Source organism: Cyprinus carpio, chromosome B16 (genome assembly GCF_018340385.1).
Source record: "Cyprinus carpio isolate SPL01 chromosome B16, ASM1834038v1, whole genome shotgun sequence".
Taxonomy (NCBI): Eukaryota; Metazoa; Chordata; class Actinopteri; order Cypriniformes; family Cyprinidae; genus Cyprinus; species Cyprinus carpio.
The window spans coordinates 14,269,718-14,292,625 of NC_056612.1; the positions used below are offsets into that span (position 1 = coordinate 14,269,718).

At 37.3% G+C, this 22,908-nt stretch overlaps 1 protein-coding gene across 3 annotated transcripts in view; it reads left to right on the forward strand.

The window, feature by feature from the left end:
- LOC109067432 (small conductance calcium-activated potassium channel protein 3-like) overlaps positions 1 to 22,908 on the forward strand; it is a 64,067-nt gene that overhangs the window by 12,274 nt on the left and 28,885 nt on the right. For all 3 annotated transcript variants that reach the window (XM_042740930.1, XM_042740932.1, XM_042740931.1), the window contains one exon: positions 3,272 to 3,367. In XM_042740930.1, coding sequence (XP_042596864.1) covers positions 3,272 to 3,367 — 96 coding nt within the window. The remainder of the gene's footprint in view (positions 1 to 3,271; positions 3,368 to 22,908) is intronic.

Consider the following 22,908-nt stretch of genomic DNA (forward strand, 5'->3'; position numbering starts at 1 on the left):
AACACATTTCAAATCACCAATGACATTTGACATTGATAGTATCATAAATGTAGCTTCTTTAGCTCAAATCATGCTAAAAAGGCTATTTCTTAAGGCTAGCTAGTCTAGCTATTGTATATAAACAAACTATATCAAAATGGCAATCGGCTGTTCTGATTTCTCACATTCATTTTTATGAGTGGTCCATCTCTTCCCCCTTATATTTTCTCAGGTCTTGAATATCAGAATATTCCTGAAGGATTTTTGTGGCATGCTTGTTTTATCTTAGAGCTTGTGTGTGAACACGCCATCCTTCCTCTTGTGGTTAAGCTGTGAGTGTTGTTTGTGTGTCAGGATCTGAAAAAAACCTCTCATTCCGTGTGTGCGCACGTTGTATGTGGCTCGTATTTGAGATTTTTCATAGAGTCACTTCACCCAACATCAGCGGTAAATGAAGAAATTGAAACAAGAGGAAGTAATTACATATGAATCACAGATGACTGTGTGCATTTGTGGCGGTACATTCAACTGCGAATGTGTGCGCGAGCGTGTTCATGACAGACAGAAGGCTCAAAGATGACTGTGTATTCAGACGTCAGAGCCGATTTGTTCAGTGTTTATGAAAGGACCAGGGAGAAGTAAAGAGAGGATGCTGAATAGATGAAGGAGAAATGAAAGGAAGATTTTGAGCGTGCAAGAGAATGCTGATGGAGTTAATGGAGCTCAGAAAGCCTATTAGCTCTGCATGGTGTCCATCATGACCTGGATCAATAACTGCTAATCTAGCCATGAGTCTGGTCATCATACTCTCCGTTCACACTCTTGTATATAACATGAGCTATGATAGTCATGTCACAGACAAGGAGGACTCTCTTAGTATGATTTGATTTTTTTAGTAGGTGTTAGAAATTTCCTTTTAATTTAGTCAATAATTCACAGCAGCGCTCATTACAAAAGGACCAGGCCAGGGTCTCTCTTCCTTTCCTATTAAATATCCACTGTATCCATGAAAGGTGAAACTGTTTGTAATAAATATAATATAATATAATATAATTATTATTTTGCATTATTATTTTTTACATCATTATATAAATAATAAATATTATTTATAAAATGATTTATAAAGCAATGTAATATTACATTATATTATACTGTAATATTTTATTAATTATATAAATAATTTAATTATAGTCCATTTTATTTTTATTGAATTGGTATATCATTTTAGTAAAAAAGATAAAATGTGTTGAAAATGACATAAATGTGTCAAATTTTGAAATATCAATTTTAAAAAATGTATCAAACATATCAAATATTTATCAACATAAAACAATAAAATGTCCTTATTGCTCTTGAAATAACTGCCTATAATGATCATATTGAAGTATCAGAATTTTTAGTATTACAATTTAGTATTAGCATTAGTATTTTTATAGCTATATGATTTATATAATTATATAAATTTATATAATTTATGATACGTTTCTAAATGGTAGAGTCTTGAGAACTTGTATCTTGTATCATGTTATTGTTATTTTGTCGTGTTATGTTATGTTTTTTGTGTGTGTTTTGAAATTGTGTGTCAAGGAATGGATGTCATTATCATTTTACTGCAAAACAAATTTACCTGCGGGTATAAATAAAGTAACCTAAACTAACCTACTTACTTTTTAGAAGTTAGTGTTGTGAATTCTTCATTCTTTATGCATGTTATTTTCTTTATTTCAGAGACTTCATTATGTGTGGTTTGTTGTTACAGAAATGCCTTTTTCACGATGTGAGTTATGCATTCTGACTAACCTGTACCTTAGTTCAAGTTCACCTGTACATTCGTATTATTGTCTGTGCATATTTTTTTATGTTTTTTGTGCATTAAAGTAAGTTCCAGACAGTCATAGCTTTAATAATAACAATAACCAACATGGCCCCTTATGTTGTTTCAGGACCAACAGTGACGTTGATGAAGGAACATGTCCTGTTCGGATAAATCACGTTGAGGTTATAGGGCCAATCAATCTTTCCACCCATTAGAGAAAATCATCTCTAAGACTCGTTTGGAAGCCTGACAGAGACTGAAACACAGTAGTTGCTGTATTGATAAGCTGTTAGCCCTGGATGGGTACAGTGTGTATGTGCTCCAGTTAGGAGCCTTGTGTATTTATATATATTTGTGTGGGTGTGTGTCACTGTGAGAATGAGAGACTGTTTGAGGAGCTCTGGGTCCCCCAGACACCACTGTCTGTCTGTCTGTCCCTGTAGAATAATGCTTCCAGTACGGAGCCTTAAATTAGACCCACGGGTGGTCAATCTAATAATGTGTGTAGTACAGCTGGACATCATCAAGGCTCAGGCTGGAAACAATTTATAACTTTTGCTTTTCAGTCAGGGGAGAGTTTAAACAAGCAGTGTGTGTGTTAAATGAAAACTGTGATGAGTGCAGCAGGTAGTAGTGTATTTCTAGGTATCAAGTGGAGATCCCTGCAATCACACACAGGCAGACACACATTTGAGTAACCATGACATTGTGTGTGTATGGTGTGATTGGAAGTGATGTGCATGTAATCCATAGATTATAAAAAGACACTAAAAATGTCTTGGCAGTCTATATGGCACAGATGCACATGCTGTGATTGTGTGGTTCATTTCTTATTTAAAGAGATAGTTGACCTAAAAATGAAAATTCTGTCATCATTTACTTGTCCTCATGTCGTTCCAAAGAAGTAGGATTATTTGTCTTATGAAGAACACAAAAGGTGAATTTTTTTAACAATATCACATTTTTATAATGAATGAGGAGTGTGGCTGTCAAGCTTCGAAGAGGTTGGAAAAGGCCCATGAACTTTTATGTTTTTGAAAGAAGTGTCTTATTCTCACCAAGGCTGCATTTATTTGGTACAAAATACAGTAAAACACTCAAATAGTACAAGTTTTGTGTGAAATTCCAGTTATTATTCATGAGAAAAGTTACATCTGACAGTCTCTGATCTGATCTCATTGCAGGACATTTTATCACATGATTAAAAAACTTTCATCTGTTCATCACACAAATCTATTGTATAACTTCAGAAGTCATATGGATCATTTTAATGATGCGTCTGGTGCTTTTTCATCCTTTTGAAACTTTAAAAATCAGTCACGAGTTTGGAACGATATAATTTAAAACATTTCATTTTTGACTGAACTACCTCTATTTTCCATGAGAACATTAAGGGTTAGCACCTGAAAATAAATATTTCTCTGTAAATATATAATGGTGAGTATGCTAATAACATTATTTGCATATGTTTTACAGAGCTCCATGTATTCACTGGCGTTGAAGTGTCTTATCAGCCTTTCCACCGTCATTCTTCTTGGACTAATCATCGCTTACCATGCTCGAGAAGTGCAGGTAAACACAAATAATCATCTCACATTAGTGTCTATTGATGCGAACAAATTTACCATCATTCTGCAAAAAATCCAGTCAAAATCCAATTATTGCAATAATAAGAGAATGAGAAGAGAGAAATTTCATGTAAGGGTAAGATTTGACCATGCAGATTTCAGAACGGGTTCAAGTTGGTCCCACAAATTTGCTGTTGACTAATAGAAATATGCTTTGTTTGAAAATGACTTTTGTGTGAGCTGTGCTTCATACTCTGTATAACTACACTATTGACCTTTTTAGCTGCAAAATTTTGCTGAACTTTAGCTAATGCTAAATGCTAATGCTTTAGCTAAAAGTACTGTAAACTAGGCATTACGATGATTTTTGGAAACATAGAGTACAACAGTAATACTGTGGTATTCAACAAAATACTTAAATACAATAATTACTTAGTACAGTGGTATATACAAATCCTATTAAGGAAAGTTGTGGCCTAATGGTTAGAGAGTTTAACTCCTAACCTTAAGGTTGTGGGTTCGAGTCTCGGGCCGACAATACCACGAATGAGGTTCCCTTGAGCAAGGCACCGAACCCCCAACTGCTTCCCGGGCACCGCAGCATAAATGGCTGCCCACTGCTCAGGGTGTGTGTTCACGGTGTGTGTATGTGTTCACTGCTGTGTGTGTGCATTTGGATGGGTTAAATGCAGAGCACGAATTCTGAGTATGGGTCACCATACTTGGCTCTATGTTACGTCACTTTCACTTTATTATCATCTGATATATCACTATACCATGGTGACTCCACAGTGCTTTAGTAAGCACTAATTTAATTGAAATAACCATTCAGTAGGCCTACTTAAAGACTGTTGCAAATAGTTACTTACACATCATCACATGTGTAAAACAAAACACTCTCGCCTCTGTCTATCACATCAGTCTGCTTGTGTTACACTGTGATGGTGTCAATGAAAGAAGTGTGGAAAAACAGGAGGAAAAATCACATTCAACATTTGTTTTTGTTTTTTTGTTTACATCCTCCCCTCCTTTAGTGTGGCATGTAGAACAGATGAGTAATGTTGTTTTAGGCTGTTGCCCTCATCAAGGGGACCTGAACTCAACCGCTCATTAGCATTATGCTAATAGGAAGGTTAGCAGTGGTAAGTTGCTCACAGCAGCCTCAGTAGCCAAACACACACAGTGGCACTTTCAATTTCTTTTAAGCTCTCTGTCTTTTCTTCATACACACAAACTTCTTTGAAACGTTTAGTATTTATGATATTTTTGGGTCTGTTTGTTCCTGAGAGTGAGTCATTTTGTGACTGTGTGACAGTTACTTGAGAAAGAAGCTTGTATGCCCTTTTATCAATGAATTCATGAATAATCCACTGCATTTCCAGTATTGGCATAAACGCACATGCACACATTGTACTGTATACAGTATCTATCATGGTGAGGGCTTTCCATTGACTTGTGTTATTCAACTTGTGAAATATATATATTTTTTAATTTCACATAAATTCACACTTTGACTTTTTTATATACTGTACCATTAAAAGGTTTGGGATCAGTAAGATTTTTTTTCGGCAAGAACCCATTAATTTGATCAAACAAGAATATTATAGAATATATACCTTTTCCAGAATAGGGCTGTGCCTTTACAGCTCGTACCTCAGATAATCTGATAAAAAAACATCAGTTTGGTTTTGATTATCATATCTATCGTGCTAAAATCATGCATTTCAAACCACATTAGTTTAAACTTCTGATATATGGTTTTCTGAGTGTACACATCCGAAGCACATGTCCAGAAAGTGGCTGTCACGGCATTAGAGTACTAAACTAAGTTCTCTTTCATGTCTTATTGCACTTAAATTGTCAAATACCCACAAGTTTATATTAAAAACACACAAGTTACAAAAACAGTCAGTTAGGTCTGTGAAGGTAAACAGCTTGGAAAGAAATCGCATAGGGATGTAACGATATTATCAATATCGTGATATCGCGATAGCAACAATGTCTCAATATTATCGTGGTCACATGATGATATGAAACGATAGGTCTTTTGGGCAAATAGTATAGTTTTTAAAATATATTTAAATTTCTTATTCTAACCTAAAAGGTCTTTAAAGTTGTGTTTTGGGCCATTATGCTTTGAAACACTATCTGTCAAATGAACTAAAACCGGAAGCACAATATGGCTTAATCCCTTCATTAAGTCTGTTTTTGCTGCACATTTCATCATATTGTTGAGGAGATCAGCTTGTGATCCACCATGCCTCAGAATGGCTCAGTTCACAGTGAATGAATGCAGTAAACTCGTTTATTTAATTTGCTGTGAGTTTAGCGTGTGTTTGCAAAATTAAGAGGGTTGTGTACCCTTTAAAGTTCTGGTACAAGTCAATTCACTGACTTTTTTCTGATCGTGAGATTTTGATATCATTACAACAATAAAATCGCATGTTTATATTAGATCTGTGTGGCAGCGTAATATACAGTAAAAAAATCAATAAATCCACTGCGCTCTTTTATCCTTTGAGGCTGGGACTCTAAACAGTGTTCTGTGCTCGTCTTTGCAGCCAAAGACTGAACAGTTATTATGCTTTGTTTGAACTTTCGCCATGTCTTTAGACCTGGTACACAGTTGTCTCTTGTGAAAACACAATGGTAGCGCCATGGGTGGAAAGTTGCAGATTAAGGGGCGGTAATACTACAATAACTTCCCCTTTCTACTTTCACGAGGGAAGCGAAATCTGAACGGCTTATAAAAAAATGTATTGGGTTGTTCTTTTTCACGTTTCCTGGGTTGGTAGATGCACCGGGACCCGATTATAGCACTTAGACACGGAAAAAGTCAGATTGATATGTCACTTTTAAAAATGTCAACATGATGTCAAACTTTTCCTGTTTGCTTTTGTAATGTACGTTCCTGGGGTCAACTATTATATTTTTCCAGTGTGTTTCACTCTCTTTAACAACCAGAAAATGCAACTGCATTATAAAATGAGTAGTTAATTAATAATTAAAATATTTGCTTTGAGCAGTGTTGAATCATGGAACATGGGCATTTGAGGGCACTACCTGTTATGCTGGCTCCCATCATTGAAGATAAGCAGTGACGTAGTGGGCCACATTTTCAGAGTGGTATCTTGGGCTTTTCCTTTGCCTCATCTCATCTGTCTCACTTCAGCTGCTATCTGTCTGCACCATAGGAATAAGATAAAAAAAACATGCAAAAAGTCTCCTTATCTTCTAGAGGCCAAAAATGACGGATTGATGATAATAGCAGCATACAGCTATAGGTCAATTTAATCAATTTAAATATTATTTGTTTTTTTAAGAAATTACTCAGCAAGGGTACATTAATGCATTGGTCTTAAAGGGATAGTCCATCCCATAATGAAATTTTTGTCATTAATCACTTACCCCCATGTCGTTCCAAACCCGTAAAAGCTCAGTTTGTCTTCGGAACACAATTTAAGATATTTTGGATGAAAACCTGGAGGCTTGAGACTGTCCCATAGACTGCCAAATAAATAACAGTGTCAAGGTCCATAAAAGGTATGAAAGTCGTCATCAGAACACTCCCTCTGCCATCAGACGTGCAAACTGGGTTATATGAAGCGACAGGAACACTTTTTGTAAGTGAAGAAAGCAAAAATAACGACTTTATTCAATAATTCCTTTGTCAACGGTCTCCTCTGTCTCTCATTATCACTGTATGCTGTGTATGCTCTTCTGTGTCATCCACGCAACAAGGATGTGCTGTTTTATTTCAAATCAAAGCTAAATACACATAGAAACAGCGCATCCTTGTGGAACGGATGATAAAGAAGAGCATACACAGCATACGGTGATAATGAGACACAGAGGAGACCATTGACAAAGGAATTGTTGAATAAAGTTGAATTATTTCATTATTAGAATTATTCAAAAATATTGAATTATTTTTGTTTGCTTTGCTTACAAAAAGTTTTCCCGTCGCTTCAAATAACCCAGATTGCATGTCTGATGGTAGATGGAGTATTCTGATGACTCAAGCCTCCAGGTTTTCATCCAAAATATCTTAAACTGTGTTCTGAGGACAAATGAAGCTTTACGGGTTTGGAACGACATGGGGGTAAGTGATTAATGACAACATTTTCATTTTGGGATGGAGTATCCCTTTAAGTGACAGTTAAATCATTTAAATTGTTTAAATTTATAAAAATATTTCTATTTCAAATAAATGCAATGTATTAAGGTTTCTACAAAAAAAATTTAGCAGCACAACTATTTTCAACATATTTTAAATTATTATAATAAAACATGTTAACACAGCAAATCAGCTTATTAGAATGATTTCTGATGTATCATGTGACACTGGACTGGATTAATGATTGCTGAAAATTCAGCTTTGCAATCATAGGAATGAATTACATTTTAAAGTATATTTAAAAAGTTATTTTACAGTATTAAGGCCCTGGTATACTTCAAATGAAGTTCGTTTTCGTTCTTCGTTTGGGGGCAAAAAAGAAGTTTGAAAAGGCTGAGCGACGGTATACTGTTTCTGAACTTTCCAACACCCCTGCGCTGCTGGAGGCGGGGTGTAGATTAATGTATACATGTTGCGATCACGCATATCCCCTAAACAAAACAACGATGAAATGAAGAAGTGTATGAAATCTAGGTGTGAGACGGGCCCCAATGGTCAGAATATTATAGACAAAAGAATAATTATTAGCAGCAGTTCAGAGTCAAGTATCATGTTTGCAATACAAAAGAACCATTCTATTTCCATAATCAGTCCTTTATGGGAAGTGTGAATGGCTCATAGTCTGAAAACTTTAGCATGATGTGAAACAAATATTGAGTCATCTAAATAACAAAACCTGTTTGTTACTTTATTTTATCAGTGTTCGTTTATTTTATTAAACTGGATAAATTATTACACATTTTTATATTTTATGTGGTCTCATGATTTGATAAAAACAAAGGTTTATTATTGTATGTTCGTTTGGTTATTGTTTACCCTTTAAATTTGCTTATTGAAATAAAACAACAACAGCAGCAGTATGGTGTAGCATTTATTTGAAACACATGTATTTGGTACTTGCTACTTGCTACTAGGGATGCACCGATCATGATTTTTCATGGCCGATTCTGATACCGATTTTTTTACAAGCAAACTGGCCGATTCCGATACCGATTTCCGATATTTTTTTTTTCTTTAAGCAACAAACAAGAAAGAAGAAAAGTATGCATAAACAAGATGTTTATTTGGTATTTAATAGGCCAAACTAGCTTTTGGCTATTGAAAACAATAACCGTAACCATCTGAAATTAACAGCAGTAACTGCACAGTAAGTAGCCTACATTCAATACAAACATAGATGGTACAGACATCAGCATTTTGCTTTTGTTTTTGAATTGGGTTGAAACTACATAAACTGGACTTAAATGAAAACATTAACTGTAACCATGTGAAATTAAAGGAGACAAATGCATAGTTCTACAATCCAAACAACACAATCAACACACATTCAATAAGAGGTTTCTTAATCAGCATTCATAATTATTTATTTTTTTTAAATTTGGTTTTAAATAAAAAAAGTCTTTACCAGTGAGACTAAATAAAAGTATGCTATACAAATAAATTATTCCAAAATGTTAAAATCAAATAATGTTGGTACGAATAAAACAAAGATGCAAAGTGTTTCATTCGTCCAATTAAAAAAAAAAATAAAATAGGGTAATGATTCACATCTATATTTTTTTACTTGAGCCAATAAAAAATAAATAACTATTGTCTCAAGTTAAAAAAATAGATGTGATTCATTAGCCTAAAATGTTTTAATTGGATGAATGAAACTTTTTTCAGTGTGCTACAGCAGATGATTTTTAAATCAAATTAAGTCGATGTAATTTTAAGGTAAAATAAAAATAATCATCCTATACAGAACTGACATTTACTTCTGGATTCTCAAAATTGTATGCAAGTTCTACTTTACAAAAAAAAAAAAAAAAAACATTTTAGTCCTTTTCGTTTCTCATCCAACACACGAGAAGTTGAGCTGAACATCCCTTCACTGTCTGCGCTTGTGCAGGGCGCGGACAGGTACAGTACGCTCGCGCAGCTTCATTGAGTGCAGGAAAGGGGCTCTTATTTTGTGCAGTAGGCTGTTTGCTTCCTGCTATCTGTGCCTCAGACACGTAGCTCTGCACTTCCAGTGCATGTTCTAGTGCTGAACAGCTGCCCATGTCCTGCGCACAGATTTCGAAATACTTCCACACAAATGACATGATAGCGAATGATTACAATGTAGTCTGTGAACGCGGGCTCACTTCCGGAAAAATCGTCCGAAAAAAGACCAAAAACCGGCCAATTGCCGATCGCGTATTTTAAGCAAAAACCGCCCGGTTCCGATTTATGGCCAGTCAACCGGTGCATCCCTACTTGCTACCTTATATCTATATTCTTTGCTTTAATTCTTTTCATGTCTTTGGAAAACTTGTCTCGAATGTTTCTTTGCGTCGCTTTTTGCTTAACTCCGGGTCATCGACACCAAGCTTCGTTGTAATTTCTTTCTAGGAATTAAATGCTTTCTCTGAATCTTTAAAGTCTCTCTGCGAGCGATCGTTCAGATGCGGATATATCTATATCCAACTCAGCTATTCGACAATCCAGTGTATTCATGTTGCTAGTGACTAGGCCAGAGATACTGACCTCTCTTTCAATAACAAATTAAAATAAGAAAAAAAAAATTAAAAAAAAAAAAAAAAGTAAAATAACATAAAACACCAAAAAAAAACCCACTGATTGCATAACCGCCACAGACCAATGAAAACTCAAAGTTGTTTAGGGGCCAAAACAAACTACCCCAGAAAGTTCGCTTTGGTCAGCTATTTCAAACTGCCGAAATGAACTCATTATGAACTTCGTTTCGGCCTGATTTTGTTCGAAATGATGTCATATCAGTTCGTTCTTTGATTTTGTTTGAAGTATATCAGGGCTTTTACTGTGCATGTATGTGCATAGGTAGCCCGGAGGTCTTGTTTTTGGGTTGGGGTCAGTTGGACTCCCATCTCCACTTCCACAGGCCCTTGGCAGAGGACTTGGCATGACAGTGAGGAAAGCAGACATTGTTCTGGCTCATACCACTTCTTGAGTAAATTCACATGATAAACCTGGTGATTCCAGCGCTGACCAAGCTGCCTTATCTTATAGTAAACTGGACCCACTCGTTCAACCTCTTTATACGGCCCTGCTACTTGGAGAGATATGGCGATTTCATACGGCGAGAAACTTGCCTTTATGCATAGGGACCATCACCATAACCTTTTCTCCTGGTTGGAACTCTCTTAGCTGGGCCCCTCTGTTGTAGACTCATGCCTGGGCCTCTTGTGCCTGTTTCATGTGCCCTCAAACAATTGGCCACACCTCAGTCATCTGTTGGTGCATCTGTTCCATATGTTCCACCACAGAGCGATGTGGTGGAACAGCACATATGGCAACCACTGATCACAGTTTTTCCCATCCGCCTCAATCACTTTTCTCAACATTTGCTTTAAGGCCTGATTAAACCTCTCGACCAACCCGTCAGTCTGAGGATGAAAAACAGAGGTACGAATCTGGCTCACCTTCAAGAGTTTACACATCTCTTTCAGGACTTTGGACATGAAGTGGATACCCTTGTCTTTTAGAATGTCTTCCACAATGCTCACTCAGCTTAAAATCAGGAATGTCTCACTGGCCACTGCTTTAGCAGTTGCTGCCCGTAGGGATATGGCCTCTGGATACAGAGTGGCATAATCCAGGATTACCAAAATGTATTGATGGCCCCGGCTGGATTTGGGCAGTGGCAACATGATGTCCATCGCAATCCTGTGGAAGGGAGTCTCAATAATGGGCAAATGAACCAATGGGTTGCGATAGATTACCTTGGGGCTGGTCTCCTGGCAAGTTGCACACTGTCGGCAGTAATCTTCGACTGCTTGCTTCACCTCTGGCCAGTAAAACCTCGTCAGTATGTGTTCATATGACTTCTCTGTTCCCAGGTGGGCACCCAAGAGATGGGAGTGAGCCAAGTACAACAGTCTGGAGATATAGGGTTTAGGTACCAGAAGCTGTAAATCTCCCCTTTAATCTTAATGACTGGGTACAATAAGTTATTTTTAACAGCAAAATGTAGATAAGTTAGTTCACTCACCCCCTCTAGTAACTGGTCATCCACAGTGTTAATTTCGTTAACGAAGACGACGACGAAAAATATTCGTTAACGAACATTTTTTCTGTGACGAAGACGAGACGTTGACGAGCTAAAAATAATATCTGATGACGAAATTATGACTAAATTTATGCCGCGTTTTCGTTAACTAGACGAGACTGGACTATAATGTTATTTGAGGACTACCAGACATTCAAAATGCATCCTATAGGCTTTTGTCTGTCAAAATGTGCGTCCCTGTCATTGGATTTCGATCGGATAAGGGGCGTTTGAATATCTAGTCAGTATAGCAGCCGCAGTGGATGGATAGACTACAAAAACGCGAACTAGCGATCTGAAACAATGGCCTCAGCACCCGAAGGGGTATGGATAAGGTAAAAAGACGCCCAGTTTTTCCCGGGAGTCACAATTCGTTGTCGATTAACTTAAAAGTTAGTGAAGGCGGGATAGGCGAAATCACGCTGATAGAAGTTCTTCTTTCTCTCGCGCGCGCGCGCACGCTCCACTTCCTCAGTTCTCATATACAGCGCGCAATCAGTTCTCAACGCTCAAATACACACACAGCAGTCCAAATGTTTATCGTGTAGAGTATCTCACATAAATACAGTAGGTTATGGATTAAGTGAACGTGAACAGGTGGGTGAAAACTGAACGTGTGTCAGTATTACATGCATGCCTTCCGTCTTAAAAGGACAGCATTTCAAATTAAATACCTATCTGTCATTAATGTTAACCAACAAAAGATGTTAAATAAATGTATACATGTTAAGTAAAACCTACAGTATCTGAAAAATGAGTTTAATCTGTATCTCTATTGTATTTGTCTTATTGTGCTTCTTTAAATATATATATATATATATATATATATATATATATATATATACTATTTTTTATAAGTTTGATCCTTTTTCACTTAAAGAGAAAGTTCACCCCCAAAAATGAAAATTGTTATAATTTATTCAAGATTTTCCAAATTCAGACCTTGATTCAAATTTCTCATAAGCTTAATTGATTTGGTTTAAAGAGAGAAGAATTAATGATTATTTTAATTTGAAAACTACATATAAAATCGCTACCAAAATAAACTCTGGTAACTACAGTTTGGCTAAAACTATTGACTAAAAGTAGTGACTAAAAGTTGACTAAAATGCAATGACTTTTCGTCGACTAAAACTAGACTAAAACTATGAAAGACTCAAATGACTAAAATGTGACTAAGACTATTAAGCATTTTCGTCTCAAGACTAAGACTAAGACTAAATCAAAAACGCCTGCCAAAATTAACACTGGTCATCCATAGCCTTGATGCTTTTCCAAGCTTGTTCGAGGTTAGGATCTTGCAGCTGAGTGTGCCAAATTGTCCAGGCCTATCCCTTTCCAAAACCTCTGGTTGGGGGAACTCAGAGAAGTCTTCACAGTTCGAGGGAGTCTCTGATTCATCTTCAGGAAGGACATTTACTACACCGCTTTCTGGGGTTACTGACTCACTCCCTGACTGCTGGTCTGAAGGTGCTGCAAACACCCGGAAGGACTGAGGCTTACAACACTTAGCTTTACCTGGTTTTTAGGCCTTGGAGGGGTTTTTCGAGGGTCTAGAGGCCAATAACGCTTATACACTGGGCAGTCCCTACCTAACAGGACTGGTACTGGCAGGCCATCAACCACCCCAGCTTTGAAAGTACATCCACTTCTGGGGGTTATCATTTCAACCTGTGCAGTGGGGTAGCTCTTCCTATCTCCGTGAATGCAGGACAACACTGTGGGGGGCCTTTTGGCCCTAGTGCATATTCAGGCCGTACTAGGGTAACCATACCCCCTGAGTCTAGTAGGGCTTCTGTGTCTTGGTTGGCCACTCTTACTGGAATACCGGGGGCTGTTGTCCCCTAGCTTGCCCAACAGGTCATCCCGTAGTGACATGCTTTATTACCAGAATCTGCCGAGGGCATGGATTCTCCTGTCCACAGGAGTAACACTTTCATGGGTTTTGGATGCCGGAGGGTTGTTACTGTGTTACTGACCTTGCCAACTGAGAGTTCCCCTGGTTTTTCGGAGGCCTCCTTCTTTCTCCTCTGGTAATGGGATGGCCCATTCTCGATAGTTCCTGATGATTCACTTTCATTACCTCCACCATCACCTGATGGTTTTCCAATAGGGCTGTCAGAGTCTTAACGTCAGCCGACTGGTTTGTGCAGCATAGCACTTTGCCTCAGCTGGCAGGGAGCTAATGCAACAGTCCAGCACAATTCTTTCCATCACTGGGGGGCCTTCCCCCTGTAGTGAGCCTGGCTTTTGTCAGTCGGGTCAGTGTGGCTGATCAAAAGTCCATGCATGGAAACGGAACAAGCAGGGAGGCTATGCCCATAGTGGGACAAGATGGCCCTCTTTAACTTCACATAATCAGCTGCATTTTTAGCCAGCAGATCTTAACATGCTCTTCCCTTGTCAAAAAAGGTGCCAACAGGGTGCCCCAGTCTCCTTCAGGCCATTTCTCTCTGTTTGCAGTTCTCTCAAACACTTCAAAGTAAGCTTCAACATCATCATCTGGAGTCTGCTTAGTGAGGATCCTCCCTGGGTCTATTGTGTCCCAGGTTTTGGATAGGACTTGACAAATTGTGGTAACTGCCTCCCTGAGGGCATATAGCTCCTCCCTCTGTTTGGCATGACTGGTCAGCAAAGGCATTAATGGCAGCTTCCATTCTGTGCTTATCTGGGTATAGTTTTGTGGCCATTTAAGCGCTGACCTCTATGCCCACATTCTCCACCAAATGTGATGTCCTAGGGTGAAATGGGGTTTTAGTTGCCACAAAACATAACCACAAGAGAGGCCGATGCAGAGTTAACAAAAACTGATGTTTTTATTCACCCAAGAAAATATGAGGGTCAACAAGGAATCTAAACTGGAACTTAGGTTCTTCCTGGTCTGGGGTATCTTCGTTATCTTTTTTTGGTTGTGATCTCCCTATGTCCGTTTCACCACAGGGCCAACTTCAGAAGGGAGACAGAGCAGAAGGAAGGCAGGTCAGTAAGCAACACATGACAAGATTCACCCTTTTTGCTCTTCAGCGGTTGTCTCTGGTTACTTTTCAGCTGGTCTGGTCTAAGTCATCCAAAGTTTCAGCATCTTGTCCTGGGGACACCAACAACAGACTGAAGCAGAGATCCTAGCTTTATGATGACCTCCATTAGGAACCACCATCATTGGCTATAGCTGTGGGTGGTTCCATGTATGGAGGGTGAGCAGGTGGAAGTACTCGTGATTGATGGCTTTTCCTAACTGGGGCCTGATTCTTTGGTCTGGGGTTCCTCCCTCCCATATTGGCTTGCAACTATATATATATATATATATATATATATATATATATATATATATATACACACACACACACACACACACACACACACACACACACACACACACGCACACACACACACAGTATATAAATGACTGCTGAAAATTCAGCTTTGCCATCACAGGAATAAATTGCATTTTAAAATATTTTTAAACAGTAATTTCACAATATTACTGTGTATGTCGGTGTGTGTATATATATATGTTGATTTTTTTAGGGACTACCGTGTGTGTGTGTGTTTCTTAATATGGTGAAATCAGTTCACACATTTATTCAGCAGAATATTACAAGCTCACACATGCAAACAGCATGTTCTACCTTGTTTTCACTTCATCTCTGTGTATTCCTCCCACTTTGTAATTTGTAATAAAATCACTCTTTCTCAACACTCCCTCCTCTATCAAATTATGCCTATTCTTCTCTCTCTCTGTTAAAATCAGTTCATTGTGTGCTTTCTCTCACTCCATGTTGTTTTTTTATTTCTTACAGTTTTCCTCACTCTTCCCCCTTTAGATGCATGTTGAGTTGCTTTTTCTCACTCTCTGCTTGTATTTTTACCTTCATTCAACCTTCCCTTGCCCCCTCTGTCTGTGAGTCTGTGAATTATTTGTCTGCTTCTGGCTCTTTTAAGATACTGCTGTCGAGCACATGCACAGATATACAGTGTCAGCATTCGTTTTGCTTTCCATTTCAGGCCAATACATGTGTGGTTGTGTAAAGGTGCAGACTGTGTTTCATTCATTTCGCTGGATTGAGAAGTTTCTCATGTACACTCGGTGTTATGCAAGTGTTTCCGTGGTGATGAGACTCTCTTCCTGTGTGTGAGTCAGACTTCGCCAGCTCTTTCCTGGACAGAGATTGTCTGTGTGTGTATGTGTGTGTTTTTGTGTATCGACATGGTTTGAAGGAGATAAAAAACATGATGTGAGTAGGTGTTGATTAGGGATGTTTTTGAGGAGAGAGACAGAGAGGAATGAGACTGGAATGACTGTTCCTTCTTCATTCCAAAATTTACAAAGGTAGCAATTTAAGATGGTATATTGATAAATTATCTGACACCTTAAAGGAATAGTTCATCTAAAAATAAAAATTCTGTTATGTTGTTCCAAACCTGCATGACTGTCTTTCTTGTGTGGAATGCAAAGAAGATATTTTAAAGAATGTTTCTGTTTTTGCCAAGACAATGAAACATTGCAAAACAAACAACACTGGACTCAATTGACATTCATTAAAAACCCACTGAGATATTTTTCTAAATATCTTTTTTTTCTACAGAATAAAGAAAGTCATACAGATTTTGAAATGAGGGCGAGTTAATGATGACATTTTTATTTTCTTTTGGGTGAACTATTCTTTCAAGTCCTGTGAATCTCTCAATGGAACCAATTTTTATTTTCGGTTCAGTCAAAATCCACTTTGCCCATATGGTTGAAAGTGCCTCTAAGGTAGCGTTTGAACTCAGGTGTACGTGTTAATGTGAGTGCATCTCTTCCTGAGAGCCAACAAGCTTCATCCTTGGCTAAAGTTTGTGAACTGCTTGGCTCCTGTGGAGCCATATTAAAAATGATTCATGGCTGTACAGCTTTAGCTAAGACCCATTAAAGAATTTGGTGAATCACCATTACTTGAAGCCAATTTTATAATTATCTTTAGTTCAAGGTTGGACTGATTCTAGAAACGTTTTACTTGAGTGGTTTTTTATGATGAGCTTTTTGAAGCTGTTTGGCCCTTGGAGACTTAACATGCAGTGCATTTGAGTTCATGTATTAGGTAAGTAACACAACATGAGACCCGGTAGAAGACTATTTAAAAGAATAAATTTTTGATGAGGAATTTCAAAGCAAGTTGCATTGGTTAGCCATTGGAAATTTACCTTGGAAATTACAGTTTTGTCAGGATTGGACTGTCTTTGTTGTGTTTCTCCCTCATGTGCCCTTAGTTGGTCGTTCCTGTTCCTGTCCCCATTCTGTTCACCTGTGTTCCTCCCAATTGCCTAGATACGTCATTTATTTAGTTCCAGTCTGTGCGTTCCTCCTTTGCTGGGTCTTCCAGTTGTGTGTCTTCCTTCTCTTCCAAATGTGGATTTATCCTGTGTGTTGGATTTAATAAATGACAGTTTTGTTTATCCACAGCACCTTCGTTCCTTCCGGCAGCGTATTGTGACAAGTTTACACCAAAATAAAATAAAAAAATACAGTTATCAGGGCTTAAAGTTCTTCAGCCCCGTGTCGACTCTGCGTTGTGCAGTGTTTGGCTGTGGGGAAAAAAAAGATAGTCATCTCAAATTTAAAAACACTTGTTGATATCACGTTCGAGTTCATGAGTTCACCTACCAATGTATGAGAGGAACATAGCTTTCACTCTCAACCAAACTAACATTACTAGCCAATCAGAACACGAGACATGCATAATAGTCTCCAATTGCAGAGTCGCAGCTGATGGATGGAAAAGAAGCCTGGGTCTCGACCGCGACACATTGAAAAAAGTTGCAAGGCGCAATGGTCAAAGATTTCCATCTAGCGTCATATTTACATAGAAAAGCTATTTAAAAAAGCAGCTGGGCTTTGTAAACAGCTCAGAGTAATCATGTCATCTCCATAAGAACAATATGATTGCCAGAACTAATTTACTGGGATTTTTTAAAAGGTCCTGTTCACACATGATCTCGGTAATTTACTAGTAAAGACTGTATGTGTGAAAGGGGCTATACCTCCGCATATGCGGTGAGTTTGCGTTGCTTAACGTTCATCTGGGAAAACCCACTTGATTTGTAACGTACTGTAAATCATTTAAACCTATGCCAACACAGGAGAATACATCAACAAATTTCTAAATATGCGATTTATTGTACATCTCAATTTCAAAATAAAAATTTCTTACTTTGCATGTGGCCAAATATTAAAATTAAATGGGTTTAAATGTCTTGAACATCACCAGGCCGTTGGCACCCTCTGCAGGTATTTGTTATAATATAGGCATATTACATTATGCATTTAATAGTGTTGTTCAATAAACTATATACTTGGTATTGATACTTTATTTGAGGCCAATTATTATTGCCTTATCGTTACTTTATATATAAATATAGTCATATTAAAGCCTGTTTTTCAACTTAGTTCTATTTTTATTACTAAAAAATATCAGATGAATCACATGTCAAAATAATCAGTAGATTATTTGATTAGCAAAATTATCATTAGTTAAAGGGTTAGTTCACCCAAATATGAAAATTCTGTAATTTATTACTCACCCTTGTGTCGTTTCAAACCCGTAAGACCTTCGTTCATCTTCGGAACACAAATGAAGATTTTTTTTAGATGGAATCTGGAGCTGTCTGACCCTGCATAGACAGCAATGCAATTGAAATGTTCCCAAGTCCAGAAATGTAGCAAGGAGATCTGTGAATTAATCCATGTGACATCAGTGGTTCATCCGCAATTATATGAAGCTACGAGAATTAGTTAAAACATTTTGAAATACAACTGCATTGTTTTACTTTTTATGATTTAAAGACAAATATTTTGTCATTTGAAAAGTTCTTAAAGTATTAAAACATTGTCTTGTTCTAGTGGACCAAGTATCTGCATTTTGTCTCACCTTGTGAGCTGAGTGTATTGTCACACCCCTAGTGTCTATGAGTGTGATAAAGCTCATCATTTTCCAAGTGTATGATATAGCTTTCATTCTTCAGGGTGAATCAAATATTCATGAAAAAAAAAATCAGTTTGAAAAAGGAAAGCAATAACTTTGCCATAGTATCCTTTCAAATGTTGCCACAGTCATTGCATTCTTTGCATGTGCTGCACTTTATTTGTACCATTTTGTTTTATTAGTTTATTCGAATTTCAGAATATAATAACAATATTGATTGATAAGTGAGATCTGATTTTAGTCCTTGAAAACCAAAAAAGTAGTGCAAGTCCTTGAAAATCCTGGAATTTTATTTTGCAGTATCTGTATGAACCCTGTTTTTTTTTTTTTAACAGTTTTGTTTGTATATATAATGAAGACTTAGGTTGCCGTAATATTTGCTTCAGTTAATAGTTCTCAAGATAGGGTTATTTTTTAAACCCAGTATACATATGGACATCTGTCTTAGAGTCTATTGAACATTTTCACTGTTGCTGACCAGGAAAAAAGATACAGTTTTTATAACGTGACAACATGCCCCAATAGCACTATGCTATATGGGCTAAGTTGTAACAAGGGAACCTGCCATTAAACCACTTATTAGAAACATTCAGCAAATTTAAACCGTACTGTAACATTTAAAAACACAATTAAAAATGTAACATTCTATTCAATTAAGTTGTCATTAATTGAAAACATTTATGATGTAAAAATGATCTTGACATGAAATTTATGAAAAATACCCTTTTCCTAAAACCTAGGGTTGTCATTTACATTTGTTTTGTGTCTCAAATTATCAAGATACCAATTAGTATCACAATATACCTGTGTACCTATTATTGTGTGGCTGTGTCATTATTGCAGGAGCTATTATTTTTTATTAATTGTTTACAGTTTACACAAAATTATCATTATTGCACTGCTATATTGTATAAAAAATAATATAGTTCTTTAATTGCATAGCATTGCAGTGCAGTGTTGACAGGAGTTTGTAAAACTGTTGTTTCATTCTGTTGCACACTGTCTTACATCCTGTGTGAATCTGAAGCACTGGACTCCAATAATACAGTGCTAAATTCGAGCCTCAAGCACTGAAGTACTGAGATATCACTTCCCTGTGTGATAACTAGCACCTTTACTACTCTATAAATTATCCCCTAAAATCTTGAAAAATAAAAACCCATGAAATTTGTAAACTCTCCGTTTACAATACAAAAAATTTAAAAGGAAGCAGCAAAATGTTGGGCTGAATGTTGAAGAAAAAGCATAGGTTAGCAAAGCGTAAGCAGAATGCTAATGTAGAGGAGATCACCTCAGGGTTCTGGAGAAGGAATGAGGTGTCAGTGACAGTCCTGTACTTAGAGCTGAGAGGTTACCGTAGTATTAACCACACAGTACAGCTCCTCTGCTCTGACATGAAGGAGCTAATGCACAGGTAAGGCTTTTAACTGACAGCATGGGTGGTGCTGACAACGGAACCACAGAGGAACATTTCCAGAACATTGTGAAAGCACTGTGTCAGCACATCCCGTCTCTCAGGTTCATTGTGTGAGAGTTGTAGCTTGGTGGAAAGTGCAGGGCTTTCCTGCTGTTTTTGCTACTGGCTACACACATAGGAGGTTGTGCGTATGTGCAAGAGAGAGAGTGTGCTATAATGTATTTATTTTAAACAGAGGGAATTCCAAACTGCTTTTAAAAGCACCACAGGCAGATTTCCCCGCTTATTTAGCCTGTGTGTCTGTATCCCGTAGTGTGGGGTATTTTGGGCCTGCCTCAGTGTTAATCTAAGTTGATTGGAGTTACCTGCTGTTCTCTTGATTTTTCCTGGGTCGTCTTAAGCTGGTTGATTTTTTGCCACGGGTTCGTTCTGCAACAGATTTCAGGGATCATAAAAGATTTGCCATAGGGCAAAATTGACAGTCTCGGATTGTTTAGCGTGACATGCTTACCGATGGCCGATTAATTGCCTTTATGATGAATTTCAGTCTCTGATGAAGTTCTGAGACCGACATGGTCAGATATTTTGGATCAAGGTCCTGCAGTGTGACTGCTGCTAAGACGCCTGGTGACATTTTCTTATCTATGGGGGTATTTACACCTGGTTTTTACCCAGATCATGTACTTGGTGTGATGTGTGTCTGTGTATAAATGTATGTATGTAATGTTTTAATGCTTTTGACTCAGCAGATTCTCTGGTGCATAGGGTAAATTTAACAGGAAATGTAGCTGCCTGGTGTTTGCATCATCACAGAAGTTATTAAAGGTGACCTAACACACACAGTTTCACCCAATCTCATGTTAATCTTGAGTATCTATAAAGTAGTATTGCATCCATCATATCTCCAAAAAGTCTTTTGTTTTATCATATTTATAAATGAAAGATACAGCTTTTCTGATTCTCTGGAGGTGCGCTGTGGATGGAGCTAAAGAGTGACGAGCACTTGAGAGCTGATTACCAACAAAACAGAGACATTTTGATGCAGTTTCACTAACTGTCTGCAGTTCAGAATCATGACCGGGATCTTTTATAGCTGGGACTGCTCCATCTTTCATTATAAAACAATGTGCAAATCTAGCATTGCACTGGGCCTTGTTTATAAAACCTTCATCAACAAACACACTTGCGAAACTCCGTTGCTGCCCCGAAAAAACAAACTGCATCCACTGTTTACATAACGCTAAAACGCAAAAACACACTTATTTGGAGACATTCTTTCTGAGCGAGTCCCGTGCAGCGCCGCTGAATGAAGTGCATTGATGGGCGCGCTCTTGCTCTCGCTCTGGTCGATGTGTGTGCGCGGGTGCGCTCTTCCGGGAGAAATGCCCATATAAGGAGTTCCACCCTTCATTATGTACTGGCACCCTTCGTTAAAAACTTTCCAAAACTTGTAAGAAACTCAGAAGTGTTTATCTGGCACAAAAATACTATATTATACTTCCAAATTTTTTTTCGAAACTTTGTCCATGCTTAACATGAAAATCCAACTCTTTAACAGTGTAAATATCTCTGAATGCATGAAACATCATTAGACCTCCCCTTTAATGAAGGTCTTGCAGGTTTGGATGAGGGTTAGTAATTAATGACAGAATTTTCATTTTATTTTGGTGAACTATCCCATTAACATACTATAACGTTACAAAACATACCGTTACCGTAACAAAACTATACCGTTATTAACATACTTTTTGTGTTATTTCTATGCTTTATAGAACTTATTAATATTTTGAATTAGGTTTATTTTAAATTTTTCACTTTTCAGCTAATTGTTTATCTGCTTCCATCCCAAAATTAAGATTTTGTCATTAATCACTTACCCCCATGCCATTCCAAACCCGTAAAAGCTCCGTTCGTCTTCGGAACACAATTTAAGATATTTTGGATGAAAACAAGGAGGCTTGTGACTGTCCCATAGACTGCCAAATAAATAACAGTGGGCCACAAGGATGCTCTGTTTTCTTTCAAATCAAAGCTAAATACACGTAGAAACAGCAGATCCTTGTGGCGTGAATGACACAGAAGAGCATACACAGCATACAGTGATATGGAGAGACACAGAGGAGACCGTTGACAAAGGAATTGTTGAATGAAGTCGTTATTTTTGATTTCTTCGCTTACAAAATGTGTTCCCGTCACTTCCTATAACCCAGATTGCATGTCTGATGACATATGGAGTATTCTGACGACGACTTTCATACCTTTTATAGACCTTGACACTGTTATTTATTTGGCAGTCTATAGGACAGTCACAAGCCTCCAGGTTTTCATCCAAAATATCTTAAATTGTGTTCCAAAGACAAACAAAGCTTTTACGGGTTTGGAACGACATGGTGATTAATGACAAAATTTTCATTTTGGGGTGGAGTATCCCTATAATAAACATGATCTGTTTTCTGATATTATGTTGAGCTAAACTTGACTAAACATTCATTTTATTAAATATTGTTTAGCTAATTGTTTATCTGCTTTTGTAATCTTTTTTTTATATTTCAATTTAGCTTTACATTTTTTTCAGTTTTGGTTTTAGTCATTTAATTACTTCAACTTGAACTTATTGCAGTTAGTTGTATTTCTGTTAGTTTTTCATTTATTATTTATATTTGTGACCCTGGATCACAAAACCAGTCATAAGGGTCAATTTTTTTAAAACTGAGATTTATACATCATCAAAATAAATTTTCCATTGATGTATGGTTCGTTAGGATAGGACAATATTTGGCTAAGATACAACTATTTGAAAATCTGGAATCTGAGGTACAAAAAAATCAAAATATTGAGAAAATATTTAAAGCCGTCCAAATGAAGTCCTTAGCCGTGCATATTACTTATCAAAAATTAAGCTTTAATACACTTAAGGTAGGAAATTTACTAAATATCT